At 44.1% G+C, this 25,166-nt stretch overlaps 1 protein-coding gene across 3 annotated transcripts in view; it reads left to right on the top strand.

The window, feature by feature from the left end:
• The window catches only part of ANKRD44 (ankyrin repeat domain 44), a 120,182-nt gene that overhangs the window by 13,823 nt on the left and 81,193 nt on the right, over window positions 1-25,166 (top strand). Inside the window, exons 1-2 of one of the 3 annotated variants that reach the window (XM_026081646.1) lie at window positions 12,688-12,700; window positions 22,355-22,438. In XM_026081646.1, coding sequence (XP_025937431.1) covers window positions 22,403-22,438 — 36 coding nt within the window. In that variant the 5' untranslated portion in view covers window positions 12,688-12,700; window positions 22,355-22,402. Of the gene's footprint in view, window positions 1-12,687; window positions 12,701-22,354; window positions 22,439-22,838; window positions 22,937-25,166 lie in introns of those variants that run through there. The other 2 variants (XM_026081645.1, XM_026081647.1) reach the window with 2 other exon arrangements.

Below are 25,166 nucleotides of genomic sequence, written 5' to 3'. Positions count from 1 at the left end.
CTGCTTTTTATTGGACCTCAGTCCTAGAAAATATTTTAGGTTCCTGGCCAAAGTGTGTGTTTTCCTCTTTAACCGAGCCAAGCTCTGAATGCAGAATTGAATCCCTTTATCTTTGTGTTGATTGTCAAAGCACCAGCAACAACCCAACCTGCAGCGTCTGAAGCACTCTAGATTCTCCGATTTGTTTCCTGCACTAATTTTAACTGGGCTGAACCCTTGCAAGAGAGGACTTTTTTGTCCCGAATAAGGGCTCAGATGGACAAGTTGTAGCTGAGTTAATTGCACCTCAGGGAACTCCTGCCTCTCTGCTGAAGGTTCGTGTCTGTTATAGCCGTCTGAAGCATTTGCCTGATGGTTTCTGTCCTGAGATCAGGGAGGAAGAAAATGGGTGGCTTGCCTGTGCTTTTGTGGCTGCGTCCACAGCCTGCGCGCCAGCACAAGCTCGTCGTCCTGCCTGGCGGGCGCAGGCTTCCCGTCCCCGGGACCCGTTGCGCCGTGGGGCTGACAGGGGGCTTGTGCCCCTTGCTGCACCGTGCCGTGCCTCCCCCTCTGCCAGGGTCGCGGAGCCGCTCGAGCCCAGGGGCGCTAAGGTGGCAGCCCTCTGGGAACAACCTTGGGAGCGTGTCTCGTTGTCGCCTGAAGCCGCCCAAGCTAGGGTGGTGGTGGATACGCTTGCTGCTTTGACTTCTGCAATGCATAGAAGATAGATTAAAAAAAAAAAAATTAACCATAAATTCTTCAGGCTCCTGAAAGGATGATATCGATAGATAAGAAAAACCTTTTAGAGTTTTGCATTAAAAAAAAAAAAAAAAGCTTGTCTAAAACTCTGTGTTGTCTACTTTCAGAAGATTTATATGACTGCATCAAGTGTAAATGTCAAATTGCTTGACAATGAATAGTAAATACTGGTTTTGTTCATATTAAAAATGTTAACAATGCTGAAAAATCTGAATAATATTTCATGCTTTATGAAGCCAGCCAGCTACCTCCTGCCTAGTTTAGAGAAGAACTTCCTCTGTTCATAGGGTTTGATTAACAACTTGTCTTCTCTAAATGTTCCTTTTTTCTAAATCGTATAGTTTAGTCTACCCACAAGAAGCAAAGATAGTAACAGAAGACTGATGGTGCCAATTAAAAATGAATAATTTCTCCAGGGAAAAATGGCCTCATCAGTGGCTACAACGAGGACAAAGAGATGCAAGAAACTCAGGACTGCCAAACTGGTGATGCCAGGGGAAAGGATGTAGGTATTACTGAGTCACAGCCAAGAAGTAGTACTCCAGAGAGGAAATGCATCATTTTATTTATCTTTCTGCACCAGGTTCTAGAGTAAATTTGCAAGTTTTCTAGTGGAAAATGAAATGTAAATGAAATGTTTGGTCTGTAGCAAGTTTCATTTTGAATAAACATGGAGAAACAGAAAAAATGATTCACTGTGGCTAACAGTGACTGTAGTAGTACCAGGACTTACCATTTGCACAGTCCTAATAAACATCAGCCCTTCTCGCACCCTTGTGAGATAGGAGAGCGTGGGCTCCTGAGGAATTTGTATCAGGACATACAGTTTGGTGCTGGAATAACCAAGACCACAATTCTCATCCCTAGCCCTGTGCTCAAGTGACAGACCAGATAATGACTCTAAGTATGTAATTATGTGAACTGCTGACTCTGATTTCCTAACTGGGCACGTTATTTGGCTAAAATCTGGCTGTGTTTTTGGCAATGGAATTGTTTTCACCGATATCCTATGGGTGAAGTTGGGATGCACTGAACTTAAATGTGTATTTTGCTTTTGTTGTATCTTTTTGAAGCATGAATGAATCCTTCATACCCTCTAAAAGATCTGATGGTTTCATATCCTGGTTGTTAATTTCTACCACTACTTAGCTCATTTTCTCCTTGAAGGCTTATTGGTGGCTTTTCATTCAGTGACATCGTTGGCTTTTTAAAATCAACCTTCTGGAGTTTAACATATGACCTTACATAGGAGAATGTTATTACTTCCTTTTCACTCTAGTAATTTTTATAGTACAGAGAACGCCCTGATGAAACATTTAACTGGAAAAGGCCATGGTGAAAAGAAAATATAATTAAATGTGAACTAAATATTGAACTCCTGACTTGAGGCTGAGCTGATGAATGAAATTAAATTTAGCCGGAAAAAAAGTATTGTAAAACTCAGCCAGTATTGCATTTTAATATATGTTTCACCTAGATCTACAAAGCAAACTACATATATCAACTACAGGAATTGATTATTTCTTAAGGTCTTATTTAGAGTCCATTGATTATAATTGTGTTATCCGAGGGTCTTTAAAGAAGAGTCTGTGTTTGGAGGTGAAGCAGCACCGGTGCAGCCAAGCTGAGTATGACTTCGTTTTGGTTTCCTAGTCCGGTTCAAAAAAACCCTACTGAGTATTACACTTTATTAAACAAGACTGCTAAAGAAAACAGCCTGTGTCCCGTGTAAATTCGGCTGTTGGAGCAGGCGGGCGGCCGGGCAGGGGAACATGCCGGGGGTGCCGGTGGCTTGCCCTGGGAGCCCGCGTGTCGCTGCCCGCRTGTCCGCGCTCCTCGGCAGGACCGGCCTCCCCGTCGGGCTGCTTGTAGCACTTTCRGGAGATTGCGGTTAGCCCTTCTTTTCCTACAAAGAGGCGTTTTTGATATATCCCCTGTTGGAGGAAGCCTGCAAAGAGCGTCGCTGGTCGCTCAGGTTGGGTTTCGGGACCCTGGAGCTGGGCGAAGGCTCTGCTAACGGGGTCTGGCGCGGCGCGGATGCCTGGCTGACCCCGGGGTGTGCAGGTTAGCGCTTCCCGAATTGCGCCTGCGAGCTGGGAATAGCGCCGTGTCGGTGGCTGGCGGCTGCGGGGCAGCAGCGTGCTGGGAAGCGAACGATCGCTGGTGCAGTCCCTTTTCCCTGGGACCAATTCGCGACTGCTGCCCGGCCGCTTACGGCCCCGACTGCCCTCCTCTAAAAGCTGAGCCGGTGCCCCAGAGAGGAGGCGCCCCTCGGCGCGCTCCCTCTGGGCCTTAAAGCACAGGCCAGCGCAGAGAGGAGCAGCAGCGTGCTTGGTGCGCTGGGCTGAGGTAGGGCAGGCAGCGTTTCATCTCGGCAAGGGCAACCGAGCCCGCTGAGGGATAGCCGAAGCAGTTCAGCTTTGCGTGTCTGCAGTGCCCAGATCTCTCTCCTGGCTTCTGATGATCTCTGGCCAACGGAGCCGCTGTTCGTCTCCTGTTAGTTCGTCTCTGACACGACGGGGCTCCTGTGGGCTGGCGGMGGGCGAGGGCTGAGCAGCGTTGCGCTGCGCCGGGTCTGTGCYGCGCAAGCTGCGAGATCCCTGCAGGCTGTAACCTCTCTCGTGGGTATGAATGTGGTTTTCAGCCACTTCACGTGTTTTTCCCTCTGGGATTCAAGCCTCCGTCTTTGCGCCCAGCTGGTGTTCCGATGGCTGGTCTTTAAGGAATAGTGTTCTTCGAATGTACATGTGCCTTGTGTTTTTTTATCTTATTCAAAACTAGATGGTATTTTAAATATAGCCATGACTTGGATTTTGTGGCACTTGAGCTAGGCACATATGTTGGAGAGGACCTGGGATTGACATTCACAGCCTTCATCCTTCCTTCCCCAGGAGGAGCCAGACAGCTGGCAGTGGGAACAAAGCGCTGAGCTGGAGAGTAAGCGCTAGGCAGGATTGTTAAATTTGGCTTTTTGAATTAATGCTGGGTGTGCAGGTGTAAATCCCAGCACTGTGATGCCGCGTAGACTTACTAGTAGACTTGCTTAATGCCTCGTTCTCTATTCACATAAATGCCTTTTATGAGTGAAGCAGAGGATGGTGGGGGAAAGCACAAACCATTTTATCTAGCTTTTTGTAATTTCATTTTTTCTGATGCCTGGAAGTTCTTTTACAGATTTTRTCACCGCTTCTACTATAAATGCCAATTTATTTATGAAATTTAATAATGCTGTCGCTCCAACAAAAGGTACTAGGGGAGTATTTAAGTGCTTTGTAAACGTTGAATGGATAAAAYCTGAAAATACATGGAAGGGGAATCAGTAATATAACAATTTTACATGCTGCTTCTCTGTGCTTCTCAGTCTGTAAAGTTGGGATCTGCCCTTATAAAATGCTTTGAGATTGCTGGATGCTCCTCCAGAGCTGTTGAACTAGTAAAAGAGATTTTTTCAGTCTGCAGCAGRTATTCAGACCTATAGATTTCACTAGCACTGGCCACTGGCTGCTGCACTGAATGCATCTAGGAAGGCCCAGGAGGAAACCAGTCCTGGGTCATGTTCGACACTAGCACATGTGTTCGGAGCACCCGCAAATCTGAAACACTTGGTGGACGTATTTGTTGCCACGTTCAGTTCTGACAGTCTCTGCTACCTGTCTGGTTTTTTTCACAAATTGAAATGAGTGCCTTACTGAGCCTGGAGGCAAACGCACACATGTTTACCAGGCATCGATGTGGCTTTTGGCCCTTGTCAAAATGAACAGTGAAAATAAGTAAGAGCAATATATTGGTGCTCTCCTTTACTGTGCCAAGCTCCGGGGGATGGACAGCTCCGGACGAAGTATTTCCTGACTCTYTCTTCTGCTCAGGTGTTGCAGCACATATGGCAGGTAGAACATGGCCTGTGCAGGGACCCCTGCGATGGCTTTGGCACAAGAAAATAGCAGAAAGATTAAACTATTCATTTCTTGTGATTTATTGATTCCATTGTGGCTGTCAGTGTCATTTTAGTGAAGGTTTGTAAATTCAGTATTTCATATACCTGACAATTTTAGGTAACGCAGTTCTGATTTGTTACAGACCAGTGGAGTTACCATCTTACAGGCTTCAGGAACCTCCAGCTTGTTCAGTGGGTTTTTTTGTTTGTTTGTTTGTTTTACCCTATCGTGCCAACAAACTTGTCATTTATCTAGAACATCTTAATTTACATTTTGCATGCATGCTATACGATGATGCTGGGGAAGCAATGTTTGTGCAGGGAGAAAATGTATAAGAATCTTTAAAAAAAAAAAAAAWWAWYTATYGGATCAATGCTTTGTTTCAAATTGGAATTGGATTATGGTGTTGATCCTGGTAGACTGATGGATGGATTAAGCAAATATACTAATTCTAAAGCTTTATCAGCTTTACTGAGCAAAGATTTAAAAGTCCAGGAGAAATAAATGTGAGAAGTGGTTTTATGACCACGAGAATAACATTTCTTATCACCTTCTTTTAAAAATAACACATATTAGAGACGCAAAAATAAACTCTTGGTGTAGATGTGCAAAACACATCATCATCATGGGGCAAGCTTAAGGCATGACTTGATTCTAATTCAGGATGTAATTCTAGGCTTTTCAGAAACATAGACCATGATTTTTTGAAATAGTGCACTGTACAGTGGTTTGAACAGCAGTGGTCGTTCTGGGTGCWGGATTACATTATTAGATTTCCTAAATCCGTCCTGCACTGCTTTGAAGTTTGCTCTCATTTTAAAGCTATGATCCTTAATGTATATGCTTCTTAATCTCCTTTTCGTTATGTCATTTCTAAATTTCCAGTAGAGGCTTACGGGATMGTACTGTGAAAAGTCTCATCCTAGGCAAACTGCTTTCGCCTTCATGGCAGGTCATTGTCATGTTGGTTTTTTTTTAAGCTGAGGTTGGTGACAGTTCATGAATGCATGAAAACTGAGGGACATTTCATGATAACAGCGCAAAAGCATCTCTAACGGCCTGCCCTAAGTCACAGTGTGCTGACACTGCTGGACAGATTTAATGATAATTATCCAGGCTGCATTTGGTAGGCAAGACAAATCTAAGTTCAGTCTGCACATGCTGTAAATTTTCTTTGTGCCCTGCCTTTATGACTTGTTTTTCAGTGGTTTATGACTTTGACAAATTTTAAATGTTTTGGCTGAAATTCTCCACATTTAGTGCTAACCTCAGGCCAAACTTTTTGAAGTATGTGTTCACAAAAATAATTGCTTGTGTCTCATAATCGGGAAGGAAAAATCTGTATTTCTTGTTCGCGTTAGGGTTCTCACGGCGATTTCTTTGAGAAGCTCTGGTGCCTGCATGCTTCGCAGCAGACGCTTTGCGCTTAGTGAACAGGTTGTACTGGTGTCAGCAACTCAGCAAGGCACAACCTGATGAAAATCTACCCAGACCCAGGCAAGTTATGAGTCACAGAATATCTCTTTTCACCTTTATCCAGCAAAATGGAGGTTACCAACACTTTGTTTCTGTAGAACCACTTACTGGCTAAAAGAGAGACTGCAGCTGCATAACAAAATGCCACTTTTTGTGTCTGCAAGTTAAGCTGTGCTTTGGGAGTCCCAGTAGTAAGATTTCAGAGAAAAATTTGCCAGAGAAATCCAAATCTTAGTGCATGTGGGCAGGAGGGAAGCTGCAGAAGCCATCGGTGGTGGTTGCCAGGCTGCTTGTCTGTTTGAATAGCCGGGAGAGTTAGGCTGCATTTGCACGGTTGTAGCAAATGAGAAGGGAATATTTTTTCCTTTTCACTCTCCCGTATTTGACACTGCTTTGCCACCAGCAATCATGATTCTCTGCAAAGTAATAGCTCCCCTGGGCCTCTTCCTCTCCCACGCTATCTCTGCCTTCAGGAAGCTTTGCAGGAAGGATCGGTCTGACATTAATTGTCAGGAGGGAAGGTGAGAGGAGCTGCACTTGGTCAGAAAGGCTTAACTGGTTGCGAGGGTGGAACGGTGAAGAATTTGCGCAGCAAAGAATATGTTGGCTTGGGAGTGCATGCAAGTGCGTATATCCAGCCTGAGTCAAGCGCGGCTGGAGGCTGACGAGTGACGTAGCAGCGTGGTTTGCTTCCCCCCTTATCTCTGTTGAACGCTGCTGAGCAAACGCAGTGTGCTGCAGCCAGCTTTTGCTCTCTTAATGCAACGGGCTGAATGAAAGCTGGAGTGGGAGAGYTCTCCCCAGCGAAAAACTGCAAAAGGACTGGAGTGTTATCGCTTGCTACTTCCTACAAGAGCAAGCTGTGTTGTGTGGTGCTTTTGTTATCTGAAACAGACTGGGCTTGTGGAGTTGGGTGCAGTCATTTAGAAAAGTGATTTTTTTTTTTTTTTTTCCTTCTTCACAGAAACCTGCCTAAAGTATTTCCTGAGGCTTTTCTCAGAAACTGTTTCAAAGCGGCAAGTTAGCTAGTGTCAGCTCCCTCTCTGAGGGTAGAAATTTAGCGCGGTGCTACTCTAGCTAGCATCTTTATAAGCTTACCCAAATCGGAAATGTCTTGCTCTGGGTTTGCAGAAATCTGCTCAAATATTTAATATGACTTTGTGTGTTTTTTTTTTTTTCTTTTTTTTTTTTCCTGTAGAGGCAGAGAGAAATAGAATTCAAGTGAGAAATACTTAAAGTGCCTCTAGGACCCAAATAGTTTTGGGGAAGAGGGGAACTGGAGTTAGAATATGTCAGAAACATGTGGTCACCACCCGTGATCTTCTTGCCCTTATGGCATGGAAAGGGCTGAGAGACTTCCTGTGTTTCGCTCTGCTGCTTATGATTATGTGGATTTGATCGTTTAATTTTTGCAAGATGTCCAGCACAAGAATCTGTCTGCGTTAAAACAGCATGAAATCACCTGCACAGATAATTACCCCCCCCCCCCCATATTTCACTGAGATGGAAAAGGGTAGAACTATCTTTTTGGCTAACGTCACCATATTCCTGTGTCTTAAAGAGCACTTGGTCTCAGCCAACCRTCATTTTAGCTGAGTGCCGGGGGGCTGAATTCCCCTTGGGCAAGTCCTGTTTGCAGTCTGGTTTCAGTTGGGTGGCGAGACGATGCAGATTATGTAGAGGCACTGTCGTCCTACGCATCTTGCCCTGGAGGAAAAGGGAATCGGAGGCAGTTTAGTGCAAGCAGAAGAGTCCCGGGCTTCCCAAGGCAGAAGTCCTCTTCAGTGAAAGCAATTTGGCAGACTTTTGAACAAGCTGCTTCCTTTTCTTCTTGAAATCATGTGTAGTTCGAAAATTTTTACTRTCGACACAAATGCAAACAGGATCAGGTGGATCTTGAATGCATTTCGTTAGCCCTGTCCTTTCAGTCTAAGGTATGTAATACAAGACTATGGTTTCCTACCTGTTCCTCTCAAGTGCTGCGCAGTCAGCGAGTGGTGAGCTAGCACACACCAAAGTAATAACAAGGCCCTGGTGAACATGACATGTGGGTCCTGGATTCCAATTTTCACCATGTAAAGCAGGTGAGATGCTCACAAGAACTGAGAGGAGGAGGACTGTGAGAGGGACAGAGCTTTGCTCAGATCAGTTAACAGGTAGCAGACCAAACCCGTTCCCCCAAAAAGAGAACAGAAGAAGAGGTAAGGCTGGGCCTAGCCTCAGTGTTTTCACTTCTCATTAGCTTCTGCTGCTTTGCTTGCGTCTCTTTTAAAGAAACATAAAAGCTAATGAATGTAGCTCCGCAGACTCTGGTTTGGGATTTGCCTGGCATTTAGGAGGGTGACTGTAAGGCCACCTCCTGCTTGCTGCTGAGTTCCCGTAGGGGTTCACATCTCTGGCACGTTCCGCACGCTCTTCCTCGAACGGGCTATTCTCTGGTGGGCAGAACCACTTGAAAAGCCCCTTGTTGAAAGGAAATGTTGAAATACCACAGGCATCCACGATGGTGTGGCCAGAGTGGGTAGCCAAGGAGTCATGAAAGAACAGTAAAGTCRGACTGGATTGGGAAATCCTTCTGCTTGTTTTGTTTTTTTTCATTCAGCCACGTTACTGTAATTCAGCTTTCCTGATTTCATTACCCGGTTGATCAAGCTGTCACCAGCTCTTTCTGTTGCTATCATCAGAGAGAGATGCAGAATAATGCTCAATGAATAGCACAGACAAAAATAACACAAGGCATACTGCCGCTCCCTTGACAATAAGCAGTTAAATAAGTTAACTGATTAATTGATGGTGGGCTGATTTTTGTTTTATAGTCGTGTTGCATATTTTGTGGGACAATTTTGACAAGACTAATACAGGAGTATTTACAACAGAACTGGAGAGTTGGTCATGATTTGCAGAGTCTTTTGAGAGTCAAGGTATAGCTTCTTCCCCTCCCACCCCATATAAAGTCTCAGTGATAAAACATTTTTTCCCCCCAAACTTTATTCCTTTCTGCAAGCATTTTTTTCAGCAGCAGACTCATGATATATGAAAGTGCAAGACAGAATAGTAAGTTTTTCACTTTTGAAGTGGGATGGTTTACAAAAAGTAAATGAGAGGCTAAAGTGTTGATCTACAAAAAAAACTAATTAAACTTCCTTTCAGCTTTAATAAGCTACAGGCTCTCTAGCACATTACAAATGGCACTGGCAGTTTGGGTTTAGAAAGGCTTTTGTGAAGACTTCCCCCTTCCCCCCCTCCCCTTTCTAGTTTGCTTGAGCACCTTAAGTGTTGCAGAGATGTGTCCAGAGTGGACTGCACTCTTTTTYCCTCTTGCGTTCACCTTTGCTTGCTGATTCCTTGTTCGCCTTTATTGCAAGGAGGCTTTTATGCGCTGCTTGTGTTCGAGGATGAGTGGGGCTTGTCTTGACCCTGCCTGGAAGGTCACTCTGTGGCCGAGCACCCCCAACCCCTCTTCTCGTGTCTCCAGAAAGAGAAAGCTCCATCCTGGAACCTGTTGGCTGCCTTATCCCAGGACAGATGGAGTCAAGCTGTCTAGATGTGTTATGGACAGAGAGATGGTCTCTAACGTAGCTGAGCTCTAACTACCTGAAAATCGTAACAGTTGACTCATGCCAGGAACTGGAAGTGATRGTGAAGAGAGCTGTGTGTACAAGAGAAGTTAACTGTGTTCCCTCTTTGGGAGTTGAGTCCCTTTGCTGCCTCCTTGCTCAGTGTTGGAGGGTTTCAACGCGAAACYGTGCCTCTGGCTGGGAGCTCCTTCGAGAAGCAGCAGGAGGAGGATGTGCACCTTCCTTCCCTGGCRGATGAGAACGCGTAGGCTTCGGCATCTCAACTAGTTGCGCTGGGTTTTTTATTTGTTACACTTTGGATGAAAAGCCTTCAGCTCAAGATTAATTTTTCTCAGCTATGGAGATGTATTTAATGGGTGGGATTGTGTTTGAAGAGAAGGTATAAACTGATTCTCACTGTCTGTGACAGTAGAGTCAGAGACACCTTGCAGCCCTTCTGGAGGGTATGCAGACGATGAGAAGAAAGGTAGGTGTGCCTAACTGGCAAGACTGAATTTGGGAACTTGCTAGAAGAGAGAGTGTAATGGCTCATTACAGCTCTCGGGGTCATCTTTTAGTTTAATTTGGGTCTGTAAAAAGCCATTTTGAAGTTGCTGGATTTGTCACCTCAGGCACATTACGCTTGAAAGATCCTGAACTGGTTTCTGAAATACAGCCTGTTTTGAAGCCTCTTTAAATTGCCATTTAATTTCTTTGGCCTGGCTACCTGGTTTTGCTAAAGGCTGACCCTGCCTTCATCAGGAAAGCTTGAAAATTTTTCCTGTCAGCTTCAGTTGTTTGCTTGATGGTGARTACAAGGGAGTTATCAGGTTATGTTCAGTCAAGCTAAGATCACTAATCTGTTCCAGATTCAAAATAGAGGTGAAACATCTGCTTCGGTTGTTGAGCTGAGCTCCATGCCAACTGTAGCAATCCAAACGCAAAGAAAGAGATGAGATGTTTGTGTGTTCGCACATGGTTACACTATTATTAACGGAAATAACACTGTCATCAGCCTCAGCAGTTAAACATTTTTAATATGAATTTTATACTAGCTATGCAAAGGTGAACGCTAGAGATTAAAATCCACAAAGAGGAGACTATTTTGTAAAAACAGAAATAACTGACCACAGTTCTTCTGACAAGCACTGTGAGCTCCAGTGACCCTCGAAGAGAGATCAGGAAACTTTTACACTAGTGTTTAATTTCTTTAAAGTATATTTGACACCTATTATGTATGRGAAAGCTAGTTGGGAAGCTTCTTAAGTTTTCTGGAATGAATATTCRTTAGCAGCATGACAGCTAATAGAGTGGCACTCCGCCTCGGGAGGCATTAGCTATATTGCAGTACATAGGCAGCAGGGAGCCTGTGTGCTCTGTGCAAACTCGGGAGGAAGCTCCTTGAACCTGAGCAATGTCCGTCTCTGATATAACAGTAAGACCCAGAAAGTCAGATATTGCTCCACTCCCCTAAAATGTTTTGTACCACCTTTATGGCTCCAGAGATTTTGTCACTGTCTGGGGCCTGGTTTGGACATCCATGGTATCAGGACCTTGGAAGTGTTGCTGATCAGTGCAGCGCTGAGAAAAAGATGAGATTCAGGAACATGCGAGGTCATGCCTGCAAAATATGTGTGTCCTTAACTGAAACTCAGTACATGAGCTGAGGGGAAGGAAACCATAGCTGCAGTTGCCCTCTGCAGAATGAGAGGAGCAGAGTGTGCGAGTTCTGTTTTGGTTGTACCATGCATTAGCGTGTTTGCCTCCCAAGGCATTAAACTCCCTTAAACTTTTGGGGATACATTTTCTACTGATTTCAGTAGAAATTTCTCCAGCATCATGTGTCACGCTATTGAGATAATTGCCCTTTTATGAATTAATACCCAGCTGAAGTGCTAGAAAATAAATGTTCTTCACTTTTTGCTGGAACGCAGTCTGTGTTGTAGCTTCTCCTTTTTGCCTGAAGCTTTGTGTTTGTGCAAGTGTGGTGTGAACTTGGGATAGGCCTAATTTGCACTGACTTTAATGGAGCAGAAATGAGCCCTCCTTGCGTGCAGCAGTTTGTTGTGTGCCTTGGGTGTGGAAAATGSATAACTTCCCTCAGTAACAGCCTTTCATATATTGCAAACTGCTCTCGTGTCCCCTTTAAATTTTCTTCTTTTTAAGCTGAGTAGTCCCAGTTTGTTCAGACTTTCCCTGTAAATCATGTTTTAGAGCTCTGTTTTGGTCCTCAAGTTCCTTGAAATGGGTGCCCCAGCCCAAGTGTCTCACACCAGTTGCAGCCTGAGCAGTGCTGAGCAGAGTGGAAGGACTACTTTGTGCATCTTGCAAGCCAAATTCCTGTTTTAAGGTCTCTTCCTCTTTCATAACATTATTCACTTATGTACAGTTTGTAAACTGCAGTCCTAAATTCTTTCTTGTACAAAACCACTATACAACTGCTCTGGATTTACTGCTAATGGGAACGCTGTGTTCTCTTCCATACTGAATAGTATCTTCTTCTCCTTCCAGCCCGATGGCTGTAAACTCTGATCCTGCTCTCCGATGTCCTTGTGGTCCCTCCTAGCCTGGAAGTACCTGAAAATTTAAGGTCATCTCTCTTGCACAGCCGCCTGCTTTGTGTGTGTGCTGCGTAAGACGGACACAGCCAGTGAAAGCCCTAAGCTTACAGAGTAAGATCCTGCAGATCTCGCCGAATCAGCTGTCACTTCATGTAGCGCCTAAATCGAGATTCATCTTGTAAAAATGAAAGGATTTATATGAGAGTGCATGATGAGCATCAGTGCGTGCTGTGTATATCGGATATAGCGCTTAATGACAATATGGACAGAGAATTACTGGAATACTTTAGCGTGCAGGAAGGGAGATGGAAGGCAGGGGTGGCTGCGCTGGTGCGCTGGGCGGGCGCGTGGAGAGGCTGCTGACGCTGCCTGCAGCATACGGAGAGGTCCTCGCTCGTGCCCAGCTCGACAGGGAAGAGTCCCAGCCTCACAGGTAACAAACTGAAGGGAGATAAGCTTGCAACGTTTCCGTTTCTCTCTCTTCTCTGCGTTTTTTCGGTTGCCAGTGCTGCTGTTACAGTAAACAGTGGGTGAAGGCAGGATGTCAGTGGTCTCCAGAGGATACGAGGCCCCTGTGAACCGAAGAGATGTTTAGGAGGACGGCTGCAGGCGGGGTGAATCTGTCTGCTCCTGGAGCACTTCCCTCCCCACACAAAGTGGGGTTTCCCTTCTAGGATTCTAGACCTGTGCAGCTGGTCACCAAAACAAATAAAAATAAAGAAGAAAAGCTGGTGTATTTGAAATGTGTTTGAATTGCTGCAGGAAAAGCAAGCAGGAAATGAAGCCTTTGGTGTGATTGATGTTTTTCAAGTGAGCTTCTCTGCCTTGCTGCTTTATTTTTAAATCTCTAGTGAGAAGCAGACCTGCCTCTGGGGTTCCTATTGCTCTCCCCTGCTGCTGACGCTGGGGGGCGGTTTGTTTGGTCGGTTTTTGCGGGGAGGGGGGAACGTCCCACCCTCGCRCTCCCCTGCTGCTGCTGCTGCCTGTACGTGTTGCTCCTGGCCGGGAGGAAACGGTGGGCCCCTCCGAAAGCTGGGCGCTTCCCAATGGGGCGCGAGAGCGCGGGCCTGGGTGGTGTAACGTGCCACAGCACTCGCTGCTGAGGAGCGGATTTCAGCTGGTTTACACCAAGCGCGAGTCTGGCTGTGAGGGTGTGTTGCTGCCCGTGCATAGGGACGGGCACCCTGGGATGCCGTTGGGGCAAGCGGGGAGGCTCCTGCAGAGGCTGGYGTAGCCCGAATGGCCCTAGTGGGAGTCGCAGCCTGGCGGCTGCTCCGCTAACACCCAGCGTGCCCCATCGTTTGCCGAATGCGGGAGTTATTTCAGTGCTTCTGGTATATCTGCACCACGAGTTGAGGTCCACACCTCTAGAGATTTGACTTTATGGCGCGCTCTCTGCTCAGAAATACTACCTTGATGCCAGGCCTTTTTCAGGGGGATTGCTACTTCTTCCCTGGTCCTTCYGCGATCATAAATGGATTATGGAGGGGGGAAGAAAAAAAAAAGAAGCTCTGGGAGACAAAATGTCAGTGTGGCAGGAAGTACTGAGCTGGATTCATAATGGAGCGTTTGCTGCTGGAAATGTATGAAAAGAATCGGCTCCATGTTTGGGTAGTGCTTCTTGCAGTCCCTGCCTGTTGTTTACGGTGCCATGGGTATGTGCAGTGTGAGATACTGCACAACAGGCACTTTGTATCAAAGGCAAAAGCCCGAGAAACTTTGAAGAAACAAATTCAAAAGGACAAGAAAAGTTGAGGAAACCTGCTAGACTGATTATCCTCAGTCTTTGTAGATACTCTAAAAAAGTCTTTTTGTGCTGTCTGTAACACACTTTTTGCCACTAAGATGAGTAACAAGCAAAGGCTGGTGAATATAACAAAAGTTATGCTACTATATTTATTTTTGTCTCTTCTAAAAATGCTTTCTTATTTTAACTAGTCTGCAGCATGCTGGGTCTTTGTCTCCACTTGATTAATGTAACTTCAAGACAATATTTATTAACTAATTCTCAGATATGATCTGGAAGCACTTAAAAAAAAAAAAAAAAACAACCCCCCCCCCAAAAAAACCCCTCAAATTTAAGACCAGCGAACAATCTCCAGAAATTAGAATGAAGGAAAGGACATTGGGCAAATTGAATTAAACTTAGCTCTTTTCCTTTTTAGTAGTGATCTAAATTTAACATGTCATGAGTTATTTCAGTGCCTTAACTGATAAGTTTAACAAAGCATAGGTCACTCGTAGCATATTTTGTGTGCGGAAGAATTTCAGGATTCCAGGAACGGCAGGATGTAGCCTTTAGTTCACCTGGAAACATAGGCAACTCTGAGGGCGGCTGATAGGCTTCCTAATGAAACATGGGAGGCAGCCAGGATCTGGAGCCAAGCGAAGAGCCAGAAATAGCTCTGCAGAGAGACTTGTTTTGCGCTGTCCGGCGTGGCAGGGCAGAAATTGTGCGAACAGAAATATTGGGCTTGATCTTGCATTGCACATGCAGAATCAATGTTGACTATTTTCCTTTTTAAGTATTGTGAAAGCTTAACTAAGCAAACACTGTGTTAAAGTTTCAGCTGTCTCTATATGTAGTAATGCTTTTTCCCCGATAGCTTTTCCTTTGCTTGTGGTTTTCATTGCCTCTCCCTGGCCTGAAATACCTTTTGAATAGTGTGCTGTTATAACTAAAGGTGTTCAAATGTGTGTTTATAAAAAACTCCAGCTCCCTTGCCCCAGAGGCATGGGAATGGCACAGCAAATAGAGGCAGAGGTTTGCATTGCTTGGAGGAGGAGAGTGGCGGGGAAAGCCAGCGAAGGGGAGAGCCAAACTGGGACAGTGCCGTGGGCCAGGGGGGCCACTGTCGGGGACTCGCCTCCCTCTGATTCAGTCGTAACTTGCGTTTTTGTCAGGAAGATGACATGTTTGATGGGGTTATTCTTGGTATATTTGCTTGCTTGAAGGGGCAGAGTGAGTTATGATGTCTTTACTCGTTACTTCGCAAGCAGTGTGCTTATGGGAAAGTGAACTGAAGTTTATTCTGGTTTGCACATCACTTATTAAATGATTAATCGTGATTATATTTATTTATCAAATCAGAATCTGCCATTTTCTCCGTCTCGTTGGGGACGCTGAGTTTTGCAGGGGTGTAAGTGAAAGCCGTCTGGATCTGCTGCTGGGAAGCAGAGATGCAGGAGCCAGGAAGAATCCGGTCTGTTTTCCAAATCCCYAGCCTGGCCTGCAATTGCAAAGGCCAAACTAGTATGGCATGGCAATCCTTTAAAAGCAGCTGATAGTGTGTGTGCTGACAGCCCTGCAGCCTTTTCAGGACAGTCCTTTTCCAAATGTAGCATAAGCAGTACTCTAAGCTAAAGCTGTCCTTCCTTAATGGAGGATATTTTTCAGCTTGGCACCTGRCAGCTTCATTTCAGGCATCTTTGCTGCCACTACTCCAATCCTTTGCCAGCAATTATACTTTTTTTTTTTCTCCATCCTTAATGATGGACAAGAGCTGTAATGTAAGAGAATCTGGAACTTGTTGTTTTGGAAAAATGCTTGTTCACGTAAAGCTAATGATTGATTTTTCCATCCTCATGATGCAGAATGATGTTTTGTTGGGCCTGAACTTGAAGCCTCTAAGCCTGATTGGTATGAGATACACGGGACCTGGCTGCGTCCGGCCTGGCGAGTGGGACACAGCTCCTCGCTGGGGCCTGGCTCCCTGRAGGGGCTGCGTGCTGAACCAGCTGGGCCGTCCTCCAGCAAAGGCAGAATAGAAATGCCCACAGCTGGAGCAGCTGTATGCCTGTAACTGTCTGGGAGCTTGTGATTAATCACCATCCACCTAACAACAGTGTTTACTGATGATTAACCTTGGGTTGTATAATGCCATCAGCAATGGCCATACCTGATGATCATTTTAAAATGACCATATTCCAACCATTTCTGCACTGAATGTTTCCAGAATTATGCAGGCCTSCATTTGTGAGGCTACTATGGGAAAGGCTCAGTGCATGCACAGGTAGGAAGTGCCTACAAACTATGTTAGCATAATATGAATCATTCAGGCATTTGTGAACAATTAATTATCATCCAGAAGCATTCATGCATTACTGAACCTTTAAAAAATGCTCAGGAGAGGGGAGAAAGCACTGGCTACAGAACTAGCGTAGTCTGTAGCACACTSAACATCTTTGTTCTGGGGAAAGGGAGGGTGTGCACAAGGGTGTAGGTCTGGGCAGATGAGCTGTGCTGGCCGTCTCCTTTACTCTGGGAAGAGAAAAATGTTCCTGGAAGGGAAGATTTGGGGTCCCGGCAGCAGAGCCCTGCTCTGAATTTTGCTCCGGCTGAGGCCACCTCTTGCCTGGCTGTAGGGCTTCATGAGATGTCATGTTAGGTGGGCAAACAGCAGCTGCTGCTCTTTTAAGTTTAGGTATGAAGTTGCTCTTGACACTAAATATGTCCTGGTTAGAGTTTATAACCTCATCTCGGGGACATGTGATGGCAAATCGAACAGTGACAGATTCGCCACTCTTCTGTAAGTGCACGTCCTGCTGTGTCCTGCACCCTGGGCGTTGGAGACCTTGTTGTGGTCTGAAGGATGTAAGCGGCTGGAGGCTTGGGAGAAGCTAAATTAAAAAAGAGAGGCTGTTAGAAATGGCACAGAGAGAACCAGAGAGCCATCACAGGACAAACTAATGCTTCTTGCACTGAGACGTAAGTGTCTGGCCATGTGTGCCCGAGCATCTCTGCGCGCGGCGTGGCGGTGCCGTGGCAGAGGGACAAGAGCCGTGCTCTTCTGAGGGAAACGCCAGGACACTGCTCTTTTGTGCCCTTTAAACAACAGTTGGAAAACAATACAAAGGTCTTTTGAAGCTTGGACATGCCGTCCACCCAGAAACTTTATTTTCTTTGGGAATATTAGTTTGTTTGAATATTTCTGTGTGTCACATCAGTTTGTCAGTCCCTAAACATGTAAACGCAGTGGAAGAAATTGAAATAAGTAACAATCTGTAGGCATGTACTCTGTCCTGTCTGCAATGGATTATGTGTAATCCTTGCAAATAATTGAGTTAGTCTTCAAAAAATACAAGGAATACACATAAGAAGATAAAATTAAGTTTACCCCAAATTCTTTATTCCTGTCGTGTTAGAAGTATGGCAATTTATAGGGGATTTATTGGTCTGCTCCATGTACAACTCCTGCGCAAGTACATTTGATCATTTGACAGTGCTGTCATTTTGTCATAATACGTCCAGAGTACCAGCGCGTCATATTTACAGATTTGATTCTCTCCACTGGTCTTCTGGTGATTGAATAAATATTCCTTAGGAGTCGTTCAGTAAAAACCTGTGATTCCTCTGGACCACCCCTCAGCAATCAGCCAAGGACGTTCTTCTCCAAATACCAGCTCTGTGACAGTACTTTGATGTCAGAAACCAGTGTATAGAAATCCCAGTAATAGAAACAATTTAAAAAATAATAACAAATGAAGAGTAAAGTTCTATTTATTTTTACCGTTGATGAATTTCCCAAAACCCGCCGGAAGGCTAACTGCTGATGCAAGTGAAAATTGTTGGCGTTGAACAATTTCTGTTGTCGCAGCAGTGGAGCTCTGCACAGAAGAGTGTTTCTGCAAGACGTATAAATACTAACACCAGGGAAATGTACTCCATATTAAGAGAATGATCCAGTTTAAACCTGTATGAGTAAGCAGTCATATAAGCTAAAACACTATTTCAAGCAATCATGTGATGAACAGCCAGAGGGAAGAAGTCCCAAATTAAAACTAGGAAGAGGAGTAATCTCTGTACTGTGACCAGTGGAAAGAAATACGTGTACTTAATGTGACATTGAAGACAGCCTGGTAATCTTGATTAATGGGAATATCTGCAGAAGAAAAAGCTGTCTGGCAAAACACTGACAAAATCAATACCGCTTGGAAACTGTTGCGTCTCGCCAGTAAAGAGAAACGAGTACATGGACCCATCCAAGTCTTTACTTCAGTAACCTGATGTAACGCAAGCAGAATGAGTAAAGGATCAATATATAACTTACCCTTTTCACTCACAAGACCAAATACTTTACTATATTAAATTAGCATGGGAATCAGTCATCCTTTACCTATTTGCCTCCATCTCCTGTCAAAGTGAAAATCTGTGTAAATAACCGAGGAGTCCTTGTTAGTGAGTCAGAGTATCTAGGATCAAGACCAAATATTTAATAGATGTCATAGTTACTAGGCAAAGTGCTAACTGGTTTACTGAGAGCTTCAGCACCAACTTCTGCCGCGATAACTAAATGGTCCCTGCGACAGTCCACTTCAGTGCGTCGTCTCGTCCGGGGTTCAGAGACCGGCGACTGCAGAACGGTATGGCGCAGCCTCCGTGGGGGAACTTCCCGAGGCCAGGCGTCTCTGTCCGTGCGATTTCCCTGCTCCGGGGACATCGGCAGAGCCACCTCAACTTCTGCCGCGCGGGGCTCGGCACTTTGCTGCTGAAGAAATCACTGTGCCTTCAATTCAGCAAGATAATTTTGCCTGCTTGAGTGAAGTCAATCTTCTGATTGCCCCATATGCACCTGACGTTAGAAAATGTCTGCAGATAAAATTTTAAATCATTTTTACTGTACCATTCATTGCAGCACAATGTGACAGCCGCTTTAATAAACTTGCTGATAAGTTTCATACTAATGAAGATAATAGTAACTCTGTAGACAAAATAATGTGGAAAGGTTTTGGTTAACTGCTGGTTTATATTTTCAGCAAAAAAGGTGAACMCTCCCACCTGAACCTCTCTGAGTTTGAAAGCTCTAGAGAACTGAGCTAATCAAACAGGTGTTCATCGTTCCAAAAATGATACCCTCATTTAATTCAATAAGTTATCGATAAGCTTCTCTGCTTTCATTCTATTTTTTCTTCATCCTGAGTGTTTAACAACTTTTGAATTTGAAGAATTTTTAATCAAAATATTTCTGTTAACAAAATAATCCATTAATGACGCTGTCACAGGTTTTAGTAATTATTTCCAAAAATATATTGTCTCTTCTTTGGTGACTAGGAAATGTCATTRTCTGCCCTCCAGGAAGGAGAAAAAGGTATGTAAAGTTAAGGCCATTCGCGCACCAACGCAGCTGTTATTGAAGATGAAGAAAGTAATCTGGTCAGGTGAGCGGACGTCCCTTGCCTCCGCGCAGGGAGCTGCACGAGCTCCGTTTTACCGCCATCGGCTGCGGAGGGGAGCAGCGCGCTCTCCCTGCTGCGGACGAGCAGACGCACATTCTCAACTCTGACCTCGCGTCTCGGCAGCAGCGCTGCAATGGGCTTCTGACGTACGTTCTCCTAAGGAGGTCCTTTCTCCAATCGTATATATGACTGTGCATCTTACACACGCAGACAAATTTCTTAACGCAATTTGCAATAAAAATTCTTTAGCAGTAATGTGTTGCTCACTTCACACCTAATACCTTTTTTTTAAAAAGAAAAGAAAAATCATGAAATAAAGAATAAATTAAATAGAACAGTTAATTTGAGAAAATTGCACAGCAATGACTCAAGACGGATATTGACCTATAATGTTTTTATCTATTCTTTCCAATTTCCAGGCTCTTAACTTTTTTTCCTCTGTTATCCCTCCCTGTCTCTTGCTATTAAAATAATCTGTTACTGCTAATAACTTATTTATAAAAAATGAATCCCATGAAAAAGGGCTGAAAGACCTTTGCGAATGGGTATGTGGCAGCTATCTGTTGTCTGCAAAGGCTATATGTATTAGGAATGTGAGACTTATAACCTGCTTCAGAGGCAGAATAAATGCTGGGTTTTGATTATAACAAGGGGAATGCAGATATGACAGGGGAATTTTGGATGAAATTTGAGATGAGGATCTTACATATATCACATGTCTAAAGAGTGCAATGCTATTGTGAATCTGCTTTCCATGTTAAGCAGCTGATGCCAATTAAAAACGTCAAACTTTTCCTGTAAAACCAAGTGTCTGATTCAGATTCCTGGCAGATGGAAGAAGGGTCAAACTGTCATATTGTGAACTTTCCCTTTTTTTTTTTTTTTTTTAAGCTACCTATAACAGTATTTGGATGCTTCTTAAAAACTGCTAGACTTTAAGTGATACTGAATTTTTGTCTTGCTGATAGTCTCTCCTTCTCAAGTCTCATCTTACATGTGGCTGATAATTTCTGCTGGGTGTCGGGTGCACCTGAAAGTGAGTCCAGCAGCTAATCCACGATGCTGGGGGTGTTTGTTGCTTGGCCACAAGGTTGTGTTGCCATTCAGCTCGAAGTGGAAGAGTTTTATGCTTTTTTGTTCACTTTGGTATTTAAATACTAATGGAAAATGGGCATGAAAAGGAAATATTTTGTTGTGGGCATTCTTATTTCATAAGTATTTACTGGTTTTTCAAGGCTGTTAGTGTTAGGTTTACGCTAAGTCAGAAAATTTTACTTTCTGTGAGTGTGCCAATGAGCATAAATCGGAAAATCATTTGAAACTACTTCTTTCTGTATGAAAAAATGCAGAAATGGAAACATCTCACTCTTTGCTAGGTTCTGATTTGTTTGAGTTTGGCAGCTTAGGGAGAATGAAATGTGCTTTGTTTGAGTTTGCATCCTTCTGTGGGGAAYGGTCTGTGGCTGTTCTGACATGGGGGGAGAAGGAAGCATGGCAATAAAAAACAAGCATTCAAATAAAAGAAATAAAGTGGAACTGGTCTTTTTTCAAACATCCACTGCAATATGTAAGACCACAGCCTGATGAATTACATCAAGCAGTTGTGATAAAAGACGCTGCTTTAGCCCTTTCTGTGTCAGAAGAGCAGCAAGAATGAAATTCCAATGTGAATCTTTCTCAGGGAGTATCCCTGTGTCTTAAAATGGACACCATCAACTTAGAATGTATTTTTCAGATTTAAATAGGATGAATAACATGTTAAAAAGGTTGGGAATGAGGGTATTTCCTCTTTGCCTCCAGTCTGTGAATTTTCAGGTAACTTGTGTATAAGATAGTTAAGTTCTGCAATCTTAAGAACGGTTGCAGTTTTATATACTTAAGTAGTTCTGCATACTTCTCTTTTGCAGTGTTGCTTTAAATTCTGGTGATTGCACAGCAGCATAGACTCTTTTGCTGGTAGGACTGGGCACAGCCTGGGCATGGGCAGTGAGCCCCAGGCCRGCCGGGAGCTCTCGGGGGAACACTGCCTTCTGGAGAAATACCTGGGGAAGCAGGGTCTCCTGGTGATTCAGATATGTGCGACTCTTCACAGGATAGCTAGCTATGTAATCTTCTTTTTCAGAGTTCCTTGCAGCAAGGAGAGAGTTTTCTGTTTTTTAATTCAGCAGGTTGTGTTCTGCCAGCTTGGTTACCAGCTTGGATACTTTGCTGCTGGGGGCTCAATACAGACCTGGGCACAAGGACTGAATTGCCAGTGCCGCACGTGTGGCGGAGCAGTTGAGCGCGTGCTGCGCTCCTTCCCATTGCCGGGCAATGAGCCCAGCATTGCCAAAGCCACGAGCATGGCATGGTCTTTCTCCTGTGTGCCTGATTATTTATTTACGCATTCCAATCCATAACAGCATAATAACAGACTTTAAACAATAAGATAATTATTTCGCTTCTTGGGTGGTTAAAATTAACTGTGCTCATTGCATATTTATTCAGTAAAAGATACAAGATGTTTAGTAATTGCCCAGAAATTCATTATCTGCATAATGTTCTGTTTCTAAATGTGTATTGCATGACCATTAATCTGTGCCAACAGCAAGCAAGCACACAGCGATATCTGATGTAATTAGTTTTTCCCTTACATGCCAAAGAGAACATCTGGGCTAATTGTGTGTTTTTGACAAAAGTTGCCATTCTAATGGGGTTCGCTGTTTGTGCACACAGGCGCTCCTTATATGTACAAACACACTCGTGCTTTCAGATGATCCCTAAGCAGACTGGTAGCTCCTGTTGATTTGTTACGGGGGTCGTACTTGCAATGGCTGTGGGCAGCATTAGTAAATGGCAGCAGAAATCATATGCTCTCCTTTTAAACAAAAAACAAACCTGTAACGCTGCTTTTTCTGCTTTGTTTTACCAGCCACCACTGGTCCAAGCGATTTTCAGTGGCGACCCAGAAGAGATACGGATGCTGATCTACAAAACRGAAGATGTCAACGCCTTGGTATGTGGCTTGGCCTTGTGGGTGTGCCTGAGATACGCGAGCACCATGCTTATGAACTGTTGCAATGATGATATTAATCATGTCCCTAGTAATTAACAAGTAACAAAATGGAAATTATTTGGAAGTTAGAGATTCATGGCTTGAATGGAATCCTAATTAGTCATCTGAAATATAATTACCTCCAGCAGGTGACATTAAATTCCCTAAATGCATGATAATTATTCCAAATGTACAGGTCAGTCCGGGACATTAAGTTTTCTCTCTTACTGAGAATATGAATGTCAGCAGCTGAAAGCTGCATATTTTGACTCTCTGTAGAGTTTCCTTTTATGAAGAGTCTTTACAGATCAGGAGYTTTTATTCAGCATTTGACTGTACTTGAAATAAAACTTTGCTATAGGTCTCAGCAGTGAGAGTAAGGAAGCTGTATCTTGGCCGTGATTTGCCCACAGAAGAATTAATGTACTTCAGATTGGCTTGCTTCTAGCCAGAACAAGGGTAAGCAGCTCTAAACAAGTAGTAGTTAAACACTTTAACAGTGGAAAAATTCTTTCTTGAACTTGTTCTTTTTGCAGATGCTCCCCCTCGCCCCCTGCCTTTGCTTAGGCTTCTCCTATTTGATTTGTGCTGTTAGAAATGAACCCTGCTAGTTTTTGGCTGCAATTTGTGGCCTCTGAAAGCGGTGGGAATACAAAGAAGCAGCAAAATGATGATTTTCCAGGTGTTTCCTGGACTTCTGGATCAATCTTCCTTTTCTTCATGCCTTTTTCTGACATAAAGCCCTTAGTTTATTCGTAGCTAATTCCAGCAGCTTGCCTGGTGTAGTCTTGGCACTGCAGCTTTTGCAGGCAGTGTGGTCCGGACATGTGGTTCAGAGAGGCAGAAAGGAGCTGGAGAGGTGATCGTGCAGATCTGGTTACCTGGGGCTGCGCTCCCTTCCTGGCCCAGTGAAAGGAAAGATGTGCCATTGGTTTAAACGGGGAAGCTGATCAGAGAAAGAAGACCTTGACATTAGGCTTAAAGACTTCCCAGTGATTCCTGAATGTTTTCTTGGCATAAGATCCTGAACTGCTTGCTTAAAGCATCATCTCCCTTGAGTTTCCTCGATATTTGTTTTCCTTTTGATGGTCTTATCAAAATATCTAGATGAACATGATAGTCCTAAAGGTTCCTCTGTATTTCACATTGCTTCTTCAAAATAGCATTTTCTGTGCAAGGTGATTRTAGGCATCACGAATGTTTGGATATCCTTCGGCTGCAAGCGTGGGTGCAATATTAGGTGAATAGCATATATTTTATATGTGAGTACCATAGTACTTAACAGAAAATGTCATTGGACTTGAACGTTTTTGCTCAGAACCCTGTAAAAGTTCATCCAAAAATTCTTTSCCTGAACAGCTATTTTGTCAGGAGCAAGAAACCAAACTGTTGTTTGGAGCAATTCGAAAAATGTCTGTCAACACAAACTCTGAAAATTGTGTTTTTGAATACACAAACAAGTGTCAAATGCTCAAAATGTCACTAAAGAAAGATCAAAGGATAGTATGTCCCCCCTGTGCTGTGAGCTGGCAATTTGCACTGCATGCTTATGCTTCTATTTTAAGGGTGTTTTTAATTACTTCCATGTTAGCGTTTCTCTAGTGCTTGGCTGCTCACATGAGAGGAAATTCTGACACTGCTTGGCAGTGATTTGTCCTTTGTTGATCATTTTGGTTAGCTGTGTTAATATTGAAATGGTTCGAATGCAAGTAGGGTAGGGAAATAAAATATAACCCTGTTTTTACAGCAAACACTTGGGACTTCTGAAGTTTTATAGATCGTATTTTGGAACCTGCAATGACAGAGGTATTAGGAAGGCAGAAGAAAAAGGCACATGGAGAAACTATGCAAAATTAGTAAAATATATACATACTACCTAAGAGAAAATGAATCTCGGAGGAAAGAGTTTAGAGCAAATCAGAAGCCTTAGAAGGTTACTTTTTTTGGTCTGGTAAAATAATTAAGATCTTCCTAAGCCCGGAAGCGTGTGTTTATAAACATGGCTATATTCTAGATGCTGCTATAATTGTAACTTCTATTTTGCAACAAAGTGGAAGTTGCAAGGGTTTGGCTTAGAAGCGTGTGTTTTTAGCTCAGTCTGCCAAGAGCGCGGTCGCTTTGACCTCTCCGGTCCGCAGCTGTGCACTGGGGGAGCGCAGCACTGCTTTTGCATCTGGAGGGCAAGGACACCGCTCTGTTTGGCTGGTGGTGAGTGATTCCCTACGCCTGAGCGCTGACTGCTTCCACGCCCGAGGTCTGCCGGCGGGTGGCGTCCGGGCCGCCAGGTGCGTGGGGCAGAACCGGCAGCTCTGGCCGGCCAGCCCCTGGGTTAGTTTCAGGTGGGTGCCCTCAACCCGCACCGTTTGGTACGTTTAGAAGTGTCGGGGTGATTGTGGTACATCTGGGAAGACTGGGATTTTTTTCTTTTACCTGACTGTTTTTACTCTGGAGGGGGTATGAGTGGGTGGACTGAGCTTTGGGTTCATCTCGTGATGCTTCCGGATGTGCTGGGTACCTGGGATTTGTGGTACGTGCAGCTGTTTCGGCCCCTAAGTGTGTAGGGTTCCAGGTCTTATGTGAAATGTCATTATTTTCTGCTAAAGCAAAATTCCTTCTGTAAAATGTTCATTTTAGTCTCAATCTTCCAGTTTCCCTTTAAAAAAAAAAAGGGAAGTCAAACAAGAGAAAA

Source organism: Apteryx rowi, unplaced genomic scaffold (genome assembly GCF_003343035.1).
Source record: "Apteryx rowi isolate R43461 unplaced genomic scaffold, aptRow1 scaffold_559, whole genome shotgun sequence".
Taxonomy (NCBI): Eukaryota; Metazoa; Chordata; class Aves; order Apterygiformes; family Apterygidae; genus Apteryx; species Apteryx rowi.
Note: the sequence above shows the minus strand (reverse complement) of the source record. Positions and strands in the feature narration are given on the sequence as shown.